This window comes from Eretmochelys imbricata, chromosome 7 (genome assembly GCF_965152235.1).
Source record: "Eretmochelys imbricata isolate rEreImb1 chromosome 7, rEreImb1.hap1, whole genome shotgun sequence".
NCBI classification, from domain to species: domain Eukaryota; kingdom Metazoa; phylum Chordata; order Testudines; family Cheloniidae; genus Eretmochelys; species Eretmochelys imbricata.
In genome coordinates, this window is record NC_135578.1 from 72,885,228 (window position 1) to 72,904,659 (window position 19,432).

At 40.3% G+C, this 19,432-nt stretch overlaps 1 protein-coding gene across 1 annotated transcript in view; it reads right to left on the reverse strand.

Moving 5' to 3' along the window:
• Window positions 1-1,614: 1,614 nt before the first annotated feature.
• LOC144267456 (LIM domain-binding protein 3-like) overlaps window positions 1,615-19,432 on the reverse strand; it is a 112,600-nt gene continuing 94,782 nt past the window's right edge. The window contains exons 5-8 of the mRNA XM_077821437.1: window positions 18,699-18,902; window positions 7,329-7,498; window positions 5,839-5,875; window positions 1,615-1,711 (exon numbers count right to left, since the gene is read on the reverse strand). Of these exons, the coding sequence (XP_077677563.1) occupies window positions 1,615-1,711; window positions 5,839-5,875; window positions 7,329-7,498; window positions 18,699-18,902 (508 nt within the window). The remainder of the gene's footprint in view (window positions 1,712-5,838; window positions 5,876-7,328; window positions 7,499-18,698; window positions 18,903-19,432) is intronic.

A 19,432-nucleotide genomic window follows, 5' to 3' on the forward strand; every position in this document is an offset into this window, starting at 1 on the left:
AACAGAGAAAATCTTTAGTTCAAGTGGTAGAGACCTGTGCTTAGTGCTGATGGTCCTTACTTCAATCCCTGCTGATGACTCATGGTGTGAATTGTTACAGTAACACCAGTTATCTCCACGGAAACCATGAACACACTTTAATTTAGACTACATTCTTTTTATATGACCATGAGAGCATTAACTATATATGAAAGAGCAATGGGAGCTTTCTTGATATCCTATTAGCAGAGAATAAGGGTATTTATTTTTGGACCTCTCTGTTAGACCTGCCTGATTTCAGATTATATATTTTAAAATAAAATTATTGTTGCAATGTTTGCAATATACTTGTTGAAACAAAGCTACCTCATTCTAACCCCCAGCAATGACCCACATGTCAACACAGCAGGTATGTACTAAGTCAATATTAGCAACACCTCAGAGAATGCAGACTACAAAAGGAATTTGTGCAATTATTATAATTCCCTCTCCAAAATCCACAAAAATATCCTGTTTTCTTTTGTTACTTAGAATTTATGTGTTCAGTTCTATTCTTGTCCTTTTATAGGCTACACCGAGCCTTCTAATTCAGATCATTTTGAGACCTGTAAGAATTATGTTTAATTGAGAAAATCTTATTGACAACGTTCTCTATTGTGGAAAGAAAATTTCCTCTCCTTCTCATATACTTCCAAGGTTTATTTTATTTTCCAGAGTAAAGTACTTGTGTAAAACAGGCACAGCATTACTTTAGTTTTTAAAATCCTTTTATTTCAGATAAAGCATGCTGCTATATACAGAAAAAAGTGAGGGATCAAAACAAGAGCAATACAGAATGAGCAGCACTTTGCCTGAAACTTACAACATGCTTTTAAAAACTCAGTACATGAATTGTCTCATATATTCTTTTTACTTCTAAACCATCTCTAACAAAGTGTCACATAGTCCCCTTTTCTTCACAGTCTAACAGCTGCCACATTCTACCTCTATCTTTCTCCCCAAGACAAATTCTGGTTTCAAAGGGAAAACTATAAGCAATGTTGCCAGCAGTGACTCTTAACAATATAGCACATCCAAGAAAAATAAACTTATCACATCTAGGGTCTTATCTGAAACATTTTTTAAATATTGAAATAAATTAAAAGGACTACGTATTTAGAACCTTTCGGCTCGGCTTAGTATGTTTTCCTTCCCAACTATCTAGCTCCAGTTTGACTTTCTTACAGCAGTAACACTTCCTGGAAAAGTATATCTCCCCTCAACCCCCTAGAAAATCTGACAATCATTTCTGTCTTGTTTCTCTCTGTATTTAAATAAAGTATAATGGCTACATCTTTCCCCCATCAATACTTTAAAGTTATAATTTATCAGAAGGCAAAAAAAAAATCCCCTTTACAATGATGATCATTTGTAGGTCTGATTTCTTTTGTTGGGTTTTTTTTTTTTGGGGTGTGTGATAGTGGCGAAATATTGGGCTAGCAACAGAAAACAATAAAGACAGGCACTCAGAGAAAACCCCCTATCTTATGTCTGTACTGTGTATATATATGATACCCCTAGGTTCTAACTCAGTAAAGCAGTTAATTCTTTAGTGTAATTTTATATCTTCCACATTTATTTGTTACACATGGGTTTTTAACTTTTAACATTAAGGATTTGCGCCGATAGGCCGTGATGCCAGTTGCGCAATTTGGCAAAGCGTGGGCTGTTACGTTCCGTTTCAAACCTTTCCCTGTGGCATGGAGAAAGAGAGAGAGAAAGAAAAAGACAGAGAGAGAGAAGAAGGAAGAAAGAAAGGGGTTAGGGAATGTAGCCACCACTCCCCTGCTTTATAACTAGGGCAATGGCAATTTATTTGGATTTATGTTACCTCCCAAAATAAAGGCAAACTAGGCTGGGTGATCCTTTTCCAGAGAAATTTGGAAAGCTTTTTAGATTTGTAATTTTGAGCTGTAATGTAACACAAATTTGTATTCCTTGGTTTTGGTTTTGTTTGACAGGGCTGCTTTTGCTAGAAATTCTCAGCATAATTCTACTGTTTTCCTGCCAGCAGACTCTCAGCTTTTTTTCCAGCTGAGCAGGAAGTGAAAGTCAACATTGTACAAGACAAAATCATTGCAAACATTTCCTATCCTGTAATATCTAGGTCAGCCTATATCTTTTCTCATAAGGACCAAAAGCTGCAAATTTGAGCGATGTTTCCTCATAGCTTTTTTGCTTTTGTTAGAGATTAGGCAACGAGAACCTGAAATCCTTCAAATGTGGTATTTAAATAAGTATCTCCAGTCATTTGAGTTAAAAACAGAACAACACAGAGGCAGAATCTGTACAGTGCTGATCACCTCCTTCCAATATCTAAGCATTCTCAACTTCCATCAACTTCAATAGGACAGAAGGGCACTCAGCACCTCACAGGTGGTGTTCTACTTCTTTCAGGATTGGACCTTTTCTGGATACTGTACTCTGGTTTAGGCCCCAGGTTTTTTAAGTTAAAAATATAAACAAGGGGGGGTGGAGGAGCAGAGAAGAGAACTTTACAAACCCTAATGGAAATTAAAGTGTTCGCTTGATTTGTGCATGTGTTTGTTTCAAAGCAGACAAGTTCATTTCTCCTGAATGGCTGATATCCAAACACAAAACCACTGTATTAATGCAGGAGAGCCAGAGAGTGAAACTGATTAGAGAAACAGAAAATAAACAGACCAGGGTAGTTTCACTTTCCAAGCTTTACAAAGCACAAAAAACAAACAAACAAAAAAAACAACAACAGAGTACTGTAAATGGTGACAAGTACTTTAACTTTTTTAATTTTTCAGTTTCTAACAGCATAATATGATACAAATAACACTTCTAAGGGACTGTTGATGTATGATTTCTCAAATGCCACTTTATGCTTATAAAAATAAAATGATTCAGAATACCTCTAGCTGTGATGCTGCAACTTTGAGAGGTATTTTTTCAAAGCAATGTACAGGGTGGTAGCTATGTAAGTTCAACTGGATTTAATAGGAATCATGAAGTTTAAGAAATCTCTCAGTGTTTTGAAGATATATCCCTCCATCTCCATGTACGGAAAGGTATTAGTTCAAGAGATGTCTGTTTTACTGGCGATAGACAAATTACTTATCAAATTTTCAACAAAACATTCATTACAATCCTAATGTAAAGGAAAGGTTTCATAACAAATGGTAATCTTACATCAAAAGTACCTCAAAAAGTGCCTTTCATCCACTACCACATGTGCCTGTGTGGCTGCCAGTATAACTTAAACAAAAGAGCCATAAAACATACTTATTAATATGAAGTGAAACAGGCATTTTGCCATCAGAAAATTCCTGCATATTATGGGCTCTGTTCAAAGTACATGCCAGTATGTATGACAATAGGCACCAAGTTTAGGGATGAACACTTGTATTAAAAAGAGGTCCCCTATATAGGAAAGTTACTTGTGTTTTCCTTCTTTGAAAATGTCTAAAAGAAAAAAGTAGACATGGAGCTGCCACTAAGTTTGAGTCAATCCTTATTATTGTTCACACTGAACAAAGTTGATACACAGAGAACAGAGGAAAAGCACAAGAGAGAAGAGAGCACTCTTGGCAGGCATGACTTTGGACCAAAATTCTCCATTACATGAGAATTCTGACAGTTTAACTTGTGTGTACATGAAACTTTTCCATAAGGGATGGCATCTGACAGTCTGATATAGAGCTCAAACCAATGGATCTCTAAAGAACAGCAAGAACTCCTGCAGAATTTGTACCTCCAGGAGATCCCCTCCTTTGGCTGCCCCAGAAACCCCCACTGTGGATTTCAAACCATGAAAGAGTAACAATGTATAATTTTGCAGGCTCTGTCTACAGTAATTTATGCTGCTGGGAGCCTGGGGGTGGAGCTTAGCATAATGCACACCTGTTTATACCTTCTGACCTTTTGAAACTAGGACTCTGTGGAGGGGTTTCTGCTGTATTGGGTAAGAGGGCGGAAGAAGAGGGCAGCATGCTATAGATATGTCACTCCCTCCTTCCATGCCTTCCAAAACTAGATCTTTGGACACAGGTTGTTCTCTGCATATAAAAGCAGAGAGAAGCATGGGGGTGGAGGTGGGGGATGGGGATAGGAAGAATGTGTGCGTAACTGTCCAAATTACATTCCCTTCAGCATTGGTTAGAAGGACAAGCGCACCTTTAAAAGTCTTTGTATAACATTCCCCAGTGACTTATATTCAGTGTCATTAACATTTCCTTATTAAAAAAAGATAATGGAAAATGATACATCAGAAGTGCACAATGCTGACAACATAAAATACACAAAGGATAATATCATGTACTTTAAATTACATCAAATAAGAAGTGCAATTTACAGTACAAACACTTATGTGTTATTAACCAATTATTCTTTTAAAATCTATCCAATTCCAAGTGTTTTTTTCAACACCCAGGCCTTTCAATATGCATCTTCTATTTATGGACCACAGCTAAAGCTCATGAAGGGCTGGCTAAATTCTGCCCACAAACAGATGTATGGGAGCCAGGCCCCTGAATCAGCAGACAGAATTTAGTTCTAGTGAAGGTCCTTCCTGTACATAGTGTTTGTTTGGATACTGCAGGATTTGTTTTAAGTTCCACTGAAGTTAACAGAACTTCAGTACATACTTGCTGAATCGAGACTTACAATGAAATCAACAGGAATTGTGTTTGCACATTTGAAGACAGAATTTAGTGCAAGGGTGGCACAGTCTCAGACTGATATGGAGGTATCTAGCTATGCAACTTTCAATGAACTGTTGTGGAACCTGGATAGGAAATACATCCAGTTGAAAATATATCCCTTGGATTTGTATTTTCATATTGTAAGTAAAAACGTTCCTGTTTTGCTCATCGACTCATCATTTGTAACCCTACATTAGGTGCAGAAGAATCAAAAGTCCAAAACCTTGCATATAAACCATTTCGTAATAACACAAGTTAAACACTGGGTGGGCAAAATACCAGACAGATCACAAACCAAACAATCTGTTTAAAACATTTTTGGCAAGATACGGATGTGGAATATGTAAATAGAATACATCAGGCTAGAACCCCATACACTCTAGTTCATTCACAAGTTGCTGAACTAGATGCAGAAATCTCTGGGTAAAATCTATGGCTTGTGTTATGCAGAAGTCAGACCAGATGATCATAACTGTTTGTAATAGCCTTACAGTTTAGGCCTTTATGAGCCTAGGAATGTGTAAAATCCTTACTGGCAAAACATTTGAAAATGGATATGTACTTTTCTCCAGTAGCAAAAGCAGTCCTGTATCCTCATACTGTGTATTATCTAAAAAAAATATAATTTTTTTCTGTTTCACATAAAATATATTCAGGTGATGATTATTCCATGTCTGTAATTGGAAACAACTACATTACTATATCATGTCAGCTGAATCAAGTGCCAATCACAGGATCATCCAAATAAATTGCACATTAAATTTCAACACTACCACAATATCATATATTTTCATCTAGTTACAGAATTGAATGCAGTCACATAGGGCCTGATCCTATGAGCCCAGCACAAACAGCACTCCCACTGAAGTCAATGGGAATTCCATGTGCAAAGAGCTTGCAAGACTGAGTACTCGTTCCAGGATTTTGTACTGTATTACACCTAACTGTCACATTGTTACCCTTTCAATCGAGCACTTCTTGCAGATTTCTAAGCCAACAGCATTTTCATTTTAGTGATTGTTGAGTAAATGTGTTAGAATATTTAAGAAAAAAAATCTAGTTTTGTATTTTCATATTAATGCCATTTTAGAGCATTAGGTAGAGGTTATCAGTAAGAAGAAGGCCATAATGCCTGCTGCTAGTTGCCTACCTTGATCTCCTCAGGGCTTCTTCATCCGGGTCTTGCACTGCAGAAGAGAAAATGATTCCGTTAAAAAAACCTACTAGATGAGGCCCACAATCCAACCCCAAGTTACCAGAAAAGCATAAAAGAAAATAACATCTAAGGGGATAAGCATGGCAGCTTTCCACCATTAGGTCACACAGAGATATAAAGTGAGCAGGAGCAACTCTGGCTTCCGTGGAATTTATAGGGTTAGAAAGTGGGGCAGTGGTAAGAGGTTGCAGTTGTACTACTTTCTCAGCCACCTACCAGCAGCTGATTCATAGTTTGTCTTGGTTGTGCACAAGGACCCAGAGCGGGCTTTCCGCTCCTTGGGAAGAGCCTGGAAAAGTGGCAGCTTCACACGTAGAGGTCATGCGGGGGAAACACTGGGTAAATGGTGCCTGTCTCCCAATGATGGAATGAGAGTAGTCATGAAATCCCCCAAACTCCCTGCTATCTAAATTAGGAATAAGATGTGAAGTTGGTGTCCGATGGTCAGAAAAAAGAATTGCATGGGCAATAAACACAGAACCTCAACCTCCTGTGTCATCTGTGGACTTGGGTCAGGGTCTAGTGTCTAGGTAACATGGCTGCTAGAAAATCATAGGTACGGTGCAAATGAGTTTCCATTTTCTGATTTCAGTGTGCCCACTATGTAAAAGTATATTACAACAGATGCTAAGATGATCATTGCCTTTCAAATGAATTAGCAGTTTTGTAAACCTAGCCCCCTGAGAAGTGAGAATTCCTACTTGATTATACTAATTACATTAGATCAGCAGTTCTCAGACTGTGGGTCAGGACCCCATTTTAATGGGATTGCTGGGGCTGGCGTTATACTTGCTGAGATCCAGGGCTGAAGCCCAAGCCCCCCGCCTGGGGCCGAAGTGGAAGCCCGAGGGCTTCAGCCCGGGGTTGCAGGGCAGAGACTACAGGCCCCCTGCCTGGAGCTGAAGCCCTTGGACTTTGACTTTGGATCCCCCTGCCAGGGGGCTTGGACTTTGCCCTCCCCGTCCCCCACCTGGGGCAGCTGCACTCGGCGGGGGGGGTGTGGCTGAGGCTTTGGTCCCCCTCCTGGGGTCATGTAGTAATTTTTGTTGTCAGAAGGTGGTCGTGGTGCAATGAAATTTGAGAACCCCTGCATTAGATTGTTGGGGGGTGGGGAACCTACACTAGCCCAAGCCATTCTAGGATCTTGTTTAGTTAATGACTATTATTAGCACTCACCACAATAAAATAAGAATAGTACTCAGGGCTGATCAAATATTTGCTTTATAGGAAACAATGTGACAGTTAGCATTTAGGTTTGCTAATCCCCTTTGAACTAGATTTAGAGCTTTGTGAGTTTAACCCACATTGGGGAGCTTTACTGAAGGAAGGGAGTCATCTTTGAGACTCAACAGCTAGTGTATAAAAGAGGAAAGAAAAATAAAATTAATCTTAAAACAAATTTGGGGCTTCATTGTTTGACTTACTGTACTCCGTTCCCGTCATCTGGGCGAGGATGCGGAAAGACTTGGACTGCAGATTGGCAGAACGGCGAGTCCAGTCATCAAGCTCATCCTCAGACTTGTTCTGAGTTTTAAGCACAGCCTGATACACTGGAGAGGCACTGTCAATGTGAGGATCTTTAACAGGAAGGCTACTGCAATGCAGAAAAGGGCGCATTATAAAACAGCACATACTGGGTTTGCCCCCCTACCCTACCTCATGTTGCAGTTTCTATTCCAAAACAACCAAAACCAAAAACCAAAAACATTGTTTTTGAAAAAAACCATTTGCCTAAGAAATAAACAAATTACAGTAGATCAAAAACATGTGAATCAAGAACATTTCAGTTCACTTTGTCTTTAACATTGCATATTATTATTATTCAAACCAATATGTTTACTGGTCTGTCCATGACCCCTAAGCCAACACAGCCACAAAATTATGGCAGTAATATATCAATATAAAGCAATAAAGGATGGTCAGCAAGTCAAGATTACTGGACCAATTGAGTATTGTTACCCCTATAATTGTGCATAGTGAATGCCTCATGTTGTGGAGCTAATTAACTGACCCTAGAGTATATTATTGCAGTTGTGGAACTGGACTATTTTAAGGTTACACCGAAAAGGAGAAAATATATTTTGATATTAAAAAGTTAATTTAGTACAGTTTTTTTAATTCTTTCCAGAGTTAGGCTGGTACCAAAACGTTGAATCCAAACACTTCAGAACATTAGAAAATCTGGATTCGAACTCAAAGCTCAGACACTTCTCTAGTTATTTCATATTTCAAACCTTCACTATTAAACTATACCTAATGTTTATGATCCCTCTGATGACCTTGCACAGACTGTATAGGAAGAACCATTCAGTTTTGCATACCTAGAGCCCAAACTACAAAAGTTCATGAGACACCCTACAACACCAATTGAGTTAACCTCTAATTTGATTTATGACGCAAGCTGGAAGTAGACATGGTCATTTAATAGTTTTTTCCCATCAAAATAACTTTTGCATAGTGTGCAGTTAAATTAAATATTAATAGAGCTGCAGATACATACATTGATGGTGATGTGTGCAGTCATATCATACCTAGGGTCCAGGACTCCTCTAAATACAAGATTATTTCTGAAGTGAGTGATTTACATTGTAACTGTATGATCCATGCCTTACAGAGCTTTGGAAGTGGCATGCTCGATGTCATGAAAATTGAGAAATAGCTATTTTAAAAATTAAGGGCCATATTGTCCAATGAGATCCCTGCCATAAAGGGCAAGGAATCAGAGCAGCCACCAGCTATAAAACCTTCCTCTAAAGCCCAGGCAGTTGCCCAAACTTCCTACTTGGCAAGATACAATTCTCTAGAGAAGACCCACAAAAAGCAAAAATGGGGGTGTGGTTTGACAATGTGAGAGGAGTCAGGGAAAAGCCAAAGTAACTGATACGACACTGTGCAGACAATAATATAATTTGCCACAGGAAAAAGCATGGGGATGTGTGTGTTTCATGTCAGAATAGAAATCACAGAATCGTAGGACTGGAAGGGACCTTGAGAGGTCATCTAGTCCAGTCCCCTGCACTCGTGGCAGGACTAAGTATTATCTTGACCATCCCTGATAGGTGTTTGTCTAACCTGCTCTTAAAAATCTCTAGTGATGGAGATTCCACAACCTCCCGAGGCAATTTATTCCAGTGCTCAACCACCCTGACAAGGGGCTTGGAAACACTGTATTTAAATATGCCATGTATCCCTATTCCCTACATAAGCCAGTCTGAAAGAGCACTATAGTGTATATCATCCCCTATGGACTCATCTCTAAAGGGGGTATTTGCAGCTGTTCCTTCCTCCCGCCCTCCCCAGGATATGCTACCTTCCAGCTTTCCTGAGAATCCGACAGAATGCTAGGAAGCAGTACACTAAGCTTAATTTCCCATTCTTTTGCACTTCTTACACAAAAGGGGAACATTCTTAACATAATGGACTAATTTTTCACTGTTGGACCATAAATTAGATTATGCCCATAAAATGGCTTCTACCAGGGTAAACCCTGCCACAGTGCACAGAAGTGAGATGGAACGTCTGCCCCGTTGGAAGAGTGCAGGAACAGAACGAAGCTAACGCCTCACTTTTGGTGTCTACCTTATGTCTTTCTATAGTACCCATCACCATGGTATCTAAGTGCTGACAGGTGTGGGAACATTGGGGGACTAGCTTGTCTCGCAAAGGTAGCACTGATTCTGAACATCCCTCTGAAGTCTTCACCAGCAAAGTTCCTGTGTGGCTCCAGTTGTAAACTAAAGCTGCATCCCTCTCTCATCCCATCCCCCTGGAGACCCTGAGGGAAGATGGGGAGGGACAGCATTAGCCTCCCTTAACTGAATCTTCCATGTGGAACAGCAGGCCTTGCTGATGCAAGGAGGTATAAATTTCCCCTTCCACTGAGGCACTAGTGAATTAAGCCTTGTATCAGAAACATCCTTAGTATGAGGGCTAATGAAGAAATTTTGTAACGTGAATAGAAAGGAAAGAAATGAAGCCTACATTACAGTCATTCAATTTTCATGTCTCACCCCTCAAACTACTCTCCATGAGAAGCATGAAAATCAAAAATATAAATAACATTTTGTCCCTCACAGCAAATGATTTAGTAAAGGTTTCCAATTCGGTGGTAAAATTTTCATGTTTCCAACTACACTTCATATGTTCATTTTTCTATTGAGTAAGCAGCATCTTTTGCTTTTTTTACTGTAATGGATGACTGGCTGCCTATTACTGGCTAACAACTGATTAACTTTATATCCCCAGACTTACATTTTGATCCTGCAGGAGATTAAAACACTGCTGTGTTTGATGGCAAATTTCACTGCTGCAGAATGATGGACACTGGATAATAAAACCCAGTGGATGGATGGTACTGCTGACTTCAACGATCAGCTATGTGTTACTGTGACAGTACTAGCATTTGGGTCATGGACAGATAGTCAAGTTCATTTTGTTAAATCCTCTACTTACACTGCTTTGTTCTTGTATTATGATGGACTTACAGAAAAAAATTTGATTAAAACTATAAATATAAAAATGCCCAATAGCTCACATGTGGCTGTGCAGCTGTAGAGATTGAGTCTGAGATTTCAGAATAGAAATATGTATCAGGGTATATTAATATCTTTATGGCAGACAATAAAGACAGGAAATGGATTCTGGTAAATTAACCTTCCCTCACTGAATGAAGTGCCTCACTCTAAGTCAAACTAGGTTATCTAGTTGAGCAAAACATATTGGAACATTTCCAATTATGCCTTTAATGCAATAGGCCTTTATCTTTGTTTGAATCATAATTATACCACAAATAAGTATTGGGATATATGAACCAGTAGGAATGGCAGTGTATAATCCAGAGCAACACTGTGGCTGGTTATGGTCTTTCCAAAAGCTTAGATGGGGCACCTGACTCTTTCAGAAAACTTGATAATGGGGGGTGGGGGGTTACTACTATGCCCTTTCTTCATTTTAAAGTTTGTTTTCCTAGCGTGTGTGTGCACACAAAAAAATCTGCCCAAATAATTCAGGGCATTTTGCTATGATTGAATAGAAAATTATACCTTTGTTCCCATCATTAGGTGGGTCATGCATTCACAGCAAAATTAATTTGCACCAATATAAGCTCTATAGACAATCAAACCTCTTTGAATAAGGAGTAAAGAGTCTGTGACTTTCTATTTATTATAAACTATGGCTCAACAAGTGGGCCATATACTAAAATCTACTTAATTTTAACTCAGTTCTTACTCAGGTAACAAAAGGTTGAGTAAAAGCTAAGTAAGGGCTTCAGGATTTGACCCTTGATGTAAAAATACAGTTGAATTTCTATGAAGGAGTGTATTGGATCCATATAAGTACTGAATGGATGGCATTTTGATTCCAATTAATAACAAAAGCAATTACAGAAATTATCAAAGACTTATAAGGAATTGTAAAATAGCCATCCATTTTTGTTTGTTATAAAGAAAATCTAGAGTCTGTTATTGTTGCTTAATTCAGTTTATACACTCAAAGGGTTAATTTCAAGTGCCAGTCTTAGCTGGGTGCAACTCTGCTGAAGTCACTGAAATTATGTCTGCTTACATCTGCAGCAAATTTGGCCAAAAATCCTTAATGACTCGTAAAAGAGGTTTGACTGAAATGTACATGAAACACATGAGTACATGATCTTATGGGCACCAACTCTTGGTTCTTGGTATGTTATGAGTTATAATACAATGACAGGAATGATAAAAAAGGACACACAGACAGGGCATTCTCACTCTGCTACCTTGATGTCCTGGCATGCGGGTTTGAATAATTCCAATATAAATAAATTGATTTGGTATGTTTGAATGATTTTCTTACTTCAAACAACATGGACCTGATGACCTTACTTACCCCAGCTTTAACACCATTGACAGAAATGATTATATCAGAAATTGGCCCCAGGCACTGAGTTTATATTTTTATTATTATTCATTGCTACACACGTGTACACAGTGCTTCAAGGACTTCACATAGCAGAAATTGGCTATTGTATTATTTCTCAAGCTGAACCTACACTCTTGAGATCTGAAGTCTGCATCTTCTTACTCTTTTACATATATGGGGCCAAATTCTCTGCAGAGAACTGAATCTAAAGGAGGACTAAAGGAGAATTTGGCTACCAGTAAGACTACTACTTATATAGTTATTTTCATATTTAGCTGCAAAATGCTTAGTTCAGGCTTGAACAACCAAGGAGCCTCAACTCCACTATAGTAAGCTGGAGTTCAGAATAGTCTACATATCACAGAAGGCACACGCAGCACCCTGAAGGATCAAGCCAATGATATGATCAAATGAATATAATCCAATCACTGGCCAGGCTTTTACTTTTGAGATGATCTGATCAGAGAGAAGAGTAGAAGGTTTGCTTTAATGCCTAAATTTAAAAGCATAGCATATAATCTACTGGGGAGAATCTATCATTCACTACGTAAGAAGTTCGGAAGGTCATAAAAAGAAAGGTGTGCCAACAGGCTGTAGCACTGAGCAAAGCATATTTAAAGAGTCGAGTCTGAGAACGCACAGGATAGAAGCACTACTCTGATCCAGATTAATATTAGACTGAAGGCTTGTCTACACAGCATGGCAAAGCAGTCTACAGGGGTGTAATTTGTAAAGCACCCAACTGTCCCGAGTAGACTTTGCTGGAGTGCTCTAACAATATGTCTACACCACAATTAAAAACCCACAGCTGGCCTGTGCCAGCTGACTTGGGCTTGCAGGACTGTTTAATTGCTGTGTAGATGTTTGGGCTCAGGTTGGAGCCAGAGATCTAGGACCATCAAGGTGGGAGGGTCCCAGAGCTCAGGCTGCAGCTGAACATCTACACCACAATTAAACAGACCCTTAGCCCGAGTCAGCTGGTACGGGCCAGCCATAGGTGTCTAATTGCAGCGCAGACATACCCTAAGGCTACATCTACAATATGATATGTCTACAATTCAATGCAATACATTGTGTCCACATACTCGCACTCTGTATCATAGAGCTAGCACAAGTATAAACAGCAGTGTAGCTGTGGGAGCGCAGGTAATGGCAGTGAAGGCACAGCTTAGCCACACAGAGTATGTACCCACTGGTTTCAGGTAGATTTGTACTCGACATAAGAATGGCCACACTGGGTCAGACCAAAGGTCCATCCAGCCCAGTATCCTGTCTACCGACAGCGGCCAATGCCAGGTGCCCCAGAGGGAGTGAACCTAACAGGTAATGATCTAGTGATCTCAGTCCTGCCATCCATCTCCACCCTCTGACAAACAGAGGTTAGGGACACCATTCCTTACCCATCCTGGCTAATAGCCATTAATGGACTTAACCTCCATGAACGTATCCAGTTCTCTTTTAAACCCTGTTATAGTCTTATAGCTAAACTGTGCCTCGGCTGCTGCTGCCGCCCCTACTACCCCGGCTACACTAATGGATGTGAGCTAGTGCACGTATGTGCACAAAAGTCGGGGAATAATCATGTCTAGCTTGTAGTGTCGATGTAACTTAAAAGGTACCTAGTTCGTGTTAACATAGGGTTGAAAGAGGACCATGTTAACACAAACTAGGTACCTTTAGAGCATGCCAGAAAGGTCTCTACAGGGCAGTTAGAGCACAGCATGTTAGAATGCTTTATAAATCACACCCCCATAGAGCACTTTGCCGTGCTGTGTAGACAAGCCCTCAGAAATCACTCTCCAAAGATGAAGGAAAGGCTTCAGTGCTAGTTCATATTGTGTAGCTTCCAGATTAGCTTTCTACTTGAGGTTACAGAGGAAGATTATTTCATGGGCATATTTCCAAAAAGTAACAGCTCACTAAAACTGCCTGATACATAAAAATAAATGTCAGTAACTATTTAATTTCTAAAATTTAAAATTTCATATATAAAATAAAAAAAATTGGAACAAAGTTTCTTTTGATGTCAACTGGCATGGCTCCACTGACTTCACTGGTGCTATGTCTTATGTAAAACAACAGAAGGGCTGACTCCTGGTTTTTATCTAGATGTTTATTTCCTTTTGTTTCCAGTTAAACAGTTATATTTACTTTTATTCTAGTGTTCATCATTTGGGCCCTCTATCATTATTCAGACTGACCATGTCAGAATTCTCTAACACTAAGGAATATTTAAATAAACGACACCCTTTTCCCCTCCCATTAGAAAATACATTGAATTCCCATCTCCCTCTGCACTTAGTGGAATTCCCTCATTTTATCTGGGATTTTCTGGAAGGGGCAGTCTCTCCTTTCTGAGAAGCATCAGGGACTGGCCTCATATAGGAGGAGCATGCTGGACCAGTGGTCTGATCCAATATGGCAAATTCTTTGTTCTGAACTGCATTTGACAGATCTCATTTAAGTGTCTTCTGTGAAATTACCAGGACTTCACATGCTCAGCAGTGAAACTTTATAATTATGAGACCGTTTAAATGGCAGTTTAAGTTATATGATTTGTATTGTATGACTTTGCATATACAATAAAATGCCTCTAAAATCCAGATGTATGAAAGAAGTGAACCTTTTTAAAAGAACACACATACACTGTACTTTCATTGTGTTTTACTAGTTGGAAATATGGATCTACTTACGCCAATGGAGATTCACTGTGAGTCATGTGGTCAAAACCCAACAAAAGGCATTGTGTGGGATCCATCATTATGGAGCATTGGGATGTGCACAACAGAGTAATGTTAGTATCAGAAATTAGTGAAGAAAAGAATTGAATAAAGAGAGAAGAAAAGAAATGATCAATAAAAGGGAGCACAAAGAGATACATAAAAATGTTAGCACTTTGAATAAGCTCACTGGTTGGAAACAGCAAACCACGGCCACTGGGAGCTGCGGGGCTCTGTGCCTACAGACGCCCCAAGTAAACAAAACGTCCCAACCCGCCAGCAGCTTACCCTGACTGAACAATAACTGAACAAATATGTATCCACTTTCAAATTACAATCACTTTCAAAATTATAGTCACTGCGCGCCACTTCCCGCAGCTCCCATTGGCTGGGAACGGTGAACCGCAGCCACAGGGAACGGAGGGGCTCCATGCCCGCAGACGCTCCAGGTAAACAAAACGACAGTGTATTAGATATTCAATTAAATGATTTCATAGAGTTTAAAATCATCAAATTTTATGATTATAAGCCGACCCCTGCTCTTTGATGTGTCACTTTTTTACCAAAAAGATTCGGTTTATGAATGAGTATATACGGTAATTACAGCATATATTAGGCTGTACCTTGTAGTCCTTGCTGAGTCAAGACTTGAAACTGCATGAATGAGGACTGCAGGATCAGGCCCATGGAGAATATGTTTTAGGAGTTTTTTTCACAGTATCAGGGTGAACTACATGTACATTATATTAAAGACCAAGAGCTTGTCAACTGACTATTGGCAATTTACAGCTGGTTTTGAGTCATCGCTAGAAACAACATTTCTTAAACTAGACAATGTTGTTATATTACATTTTCCCTAAAAATGGCAAAAGAGATTTATTAAAAAAATCTAGCTCAATCTGGAATTCAATTTTTTTACAGGACAAATCTAAGAAGTTATTTTCTTTTACATTATTTTGAGTTCAGTCTGAAATAAGAACAATTTTCAGGAAAAAATTGCATTTCCCTCGTAGGATAATTTAGAATTCTGAGGTTGATAGAAACATAAATTAGATGAAAACAGAATTATTAAGTGCTATTAACAGAGCTAAGGATTCTGAAACAGCACCCAGGGTCCTTGATTACACCATATTTAATCTAGTTGTATAACATTTTTGAATAACATACATGCATTTTAGACCCTTCATATTGGATTAAATTTCAGTGTTTTTAGAGAGACTGTTTATATATTTGCTTTACTGGTTGTCACACACCATCATGAACCTTCTCATTGCTGAAAAGCAGTTATACTCAGTGGTGAGCTGGAGCCGATTCGCATCGGTTCGCTAGAACTGGTTGTTAAATTTAGAAGCCCTTTTAGAACCAGTTGTTCTGCGAGGGACAACCGATTCTAAAAGGGCTTCTAAATTTAACAGGCCAAAAGTGGTGCCTTAGGCGCTGATTCCATGGGTGCTCCAGGGCTGGAGCACCGAAGGGGAAAATTTGGTGGGTGCAGAGCTCCCCGTCCCAGCCCCCCACCCCCTGTCCCACCCCCGGCCCCAACTCACCTCCGCTCCGCCTCCCCTGAACGCGTCGCCCTGCTCTGCTTCTCCGCCCCCCCAGGCTTCCTGAGAATCAGCTGTTCGTGTGGGAAGCTGGGGCAGGCTGAGAAGGAGGCCGCAGCTTCCCACTCAGGCCCAGGGAGGCGGAGGTGAGCTGGGAAGGGGGGGGCCAAAGAGGACCGCCCACGCTGCAGCAGGTAACCCAGGGAGGGCCCACAGGCTAACCACTGTGCTCCTCAGCTCACTTCCATCACCCTCGGCCTGAGCAGGAAGCTGTCGCCTGCTTCTCAGCCCTCCCCGGCTTCCCGCTGAACAGTTGATTGGTGGGAAGCCGGGGGAAGGGGCAGAGAAGCAAAGTGGGGCGATGTATTCAGGGGCGGAGGCAGAGCCGAGGTGAGGTGAGCTGGGACCGGGCGCAGGGAGGGGAGCTGCCAGTGGGTGCTCTGCACCCAACAAATTTTCCCCTTGGGTACTCCAGCCCTGGAGCACCCAGGGAGTTGGTGCCTAAGGCACCACTTTTGATGTGATCAGTGGGGGAGCGGCCGCTCCCGCTGATCCCCCCCAGCTACGCTCCCCGACCCCTAGGAGCCAGAGGGACCTGCTGGATGCTTCCTGGGAGCTGCCCCAGGTAAGCACCTCTGGGACTCCCCACCTCGCCCCACGGCAGGTGCCTCTGGCTCTTAGGGGTGGGGTGGGCACCCACTACGGTGGCCCACAAGACCCTCCTGCCCAGTTCTGGGGGCAGTCAGGGGACATGGGAGGGGGTAGATGGGGCAGGGGTCCTGGGGAGGGGGGGCATCAAGGAACGCGGGGGGGTTAGATGGGGCACGAGTCCCGGGGGGTGGGGGTGAGCAACAACCCCCTCATGGGGTGAGGAGGGAACCCGTTGTTAAGATTTTGGCAGCTCATCACTGGTTATACTGTGCAGCACTGCAAAAGTGAAAAATGTGTATTTGGATCAACAGAGTATCTTGTCTGTCTTCCCGACTTTCTTTATACACAAACCGCTATCTGTCTGCTAAAGACAACAAAAGAGAGGAGTCATAATCACCCCACTCTGGTTTAAATCAGCAGTTGGGAGAAATTATTACTTTTTAGTGATGCATACAGTATTGCAGAAACATCATTTTTAGCTTAAATATCTTCTCATCTGTGAAATATACAAGCTCCTGTTTATCCTAAGTTAGAGGTTTCAGTTAAACAGCAGTTGTTAAATATAAATCCCCAAGAGGGATAACATAACCTAGGGCTTCATTTTGAAAAACATCAAACAATAACCAATAATAAATATGCATCTTACATTCTTTTTATACCAATGACAAATGCTCCTCCATTTTCCATGCCTGTTGTGCTATGTAATCAATGCAGTTATTAGACTGAAAGTATGGTTGTTATAATAGGCATAACTAAGACAATAACTATCCATATTTCCAATTCCACAAGCCTTTTCTCCAGGTGAAACGTACCAAGTTGCTCTTTATTAACATGCTGATAGCAATATTCTACTTGAGTAACCTCAGCCCTTATGTTTTAGCAGCAATCTGTTTCTCTGAGCTTGATGACGGATATAATAAAAAAATTAAACAAAACCCATGATCTGCTGTCACTTATACCAATGTAAAACCAGGAGAACTTTACTGAAGTCAGTGGAATTACTCTGGATTTACACCCAAGTAGCTGGGAGCAATATTCAAACCACGGAGATTAACTTAACAGTTTGCACATCACCTTTTAAAAAGTGCTACCAATTTTCTTACTAATAATATTTTTAGTCTCCATTTTTGTAATACCATTTTAGAAGCTTAAAAAATTTCTTTCCGTATCAAGTTTGCATACTTTCCAGTTTCTCAATACTGAAAAGTAAAGTATATTTAGTTTCCATTCCATGTGTGGAACCCACAACCATATCAGAGGGAAATGAATGGACAGGCTAAGGGCAAGATATGCCCCCAGTAATTTCTAACAATTTTTTCATAGGTCAAAACTGGGACTTAACTTACCTGACAAAGCATCTCTCACCAAGGGTAACCATGGAACAGATTGAGAGAGTCAAAATGCCTTTCCTTTTTTGCTTCAAGTACCATACATAAACTGGCCTGATTCCACCACCATTACTCTCAGTGAACAGTGCCTTAGTCTGTGAGTAGTCTCATTTACCTAGTGTGAGTAACAGTAGCATAATCTGGCCTGACGTGAAAAAGCCACCCAATTAATGGGGGTATTTGGAAATAGCTAGTGGCAGGATTTTTTGAGTTTGTTTTTTTATGACTACAGCTCATCCCTCACCTCAGAATGTCTTCTGCTACCAAGGAAGAATCATTTAGTTTTACAGACAGAAACCTCTCTATATAACCATGTTGTATTTCTCCAAGTCATTAGAGCTTCCAAATCTAGGAAGAATACTGAAAAAGGAATTTTTCTACTTTAAACACCCCTCCTCCTTTTATCTTTCAAAGGATGTTAATTCCACCTCATATATTTAAAGAAAACACCAATCTGTATTTTTCAGGGCAGTGCATAAAGCTACTTCCTCCTTCCCCCCCAAATCCAAACAAATAAGCAAGGGAGAAAAAAGGATGAGAGGAAGGATTCATCTATCATGCAGAGAGGTGCCATTTTACACAAGAAAAAACCTTACCCAGCAAGTTCACCACCTTGGGCCTGTGCCTGGCCAGCGATGGCATCCATGATAGCATCCTGGGAATACATGCTGATCGGGGTGTTATACTGGGCATGAATTATAGTGGCCTTGCCACCTGGGCCTTTCACCTCAATGGGCTTGTGTGTAGACAGGGCAGAGTCCTTCAGGACATTAGGGTTGAAGCGTTCCACATACTCAGTGCTGGGGTTATGTGAGAGTGAGGTTTGGAGAAGAAACAAGGGGAGAAAGAAAAGATAATAAGGACAAACAGGTGATAATTATAAAAAGAAAAAAGCAGCAGCAGAGGAATGCATGCATGTGCCTAAAACATCTCACCACAAAAAGCATCTGTTCAGACTGCTGGAGAGAAAGAACACACAACGTAATAGATAACATAACAAGGAAAGTGGTCAGGGGCTAGACTATAGAATGAGGTATTTGTGTTGGCTGATCATTTTCTAAACTTGAGACAGTTGCAGCCACAAAATAAAAATTATGACAAATATAGCTGTTATATATACATATGTAGGTACATATATGTCTACACACCCAAAGAAGTCCCCATGTATTCCTTCAATTTTTTTAGAAAGATCTTCAAAAGGTACGAGAAAGTTTAATGAGTTGAAATAAACATCTGCTTCTCTCTTATGCAGAATTACACTTTTTTTCTATATGGACAATTCATCTCGGTGATATTTAGTACTCATGCTTTTCATCTTCACAGCCCTTCG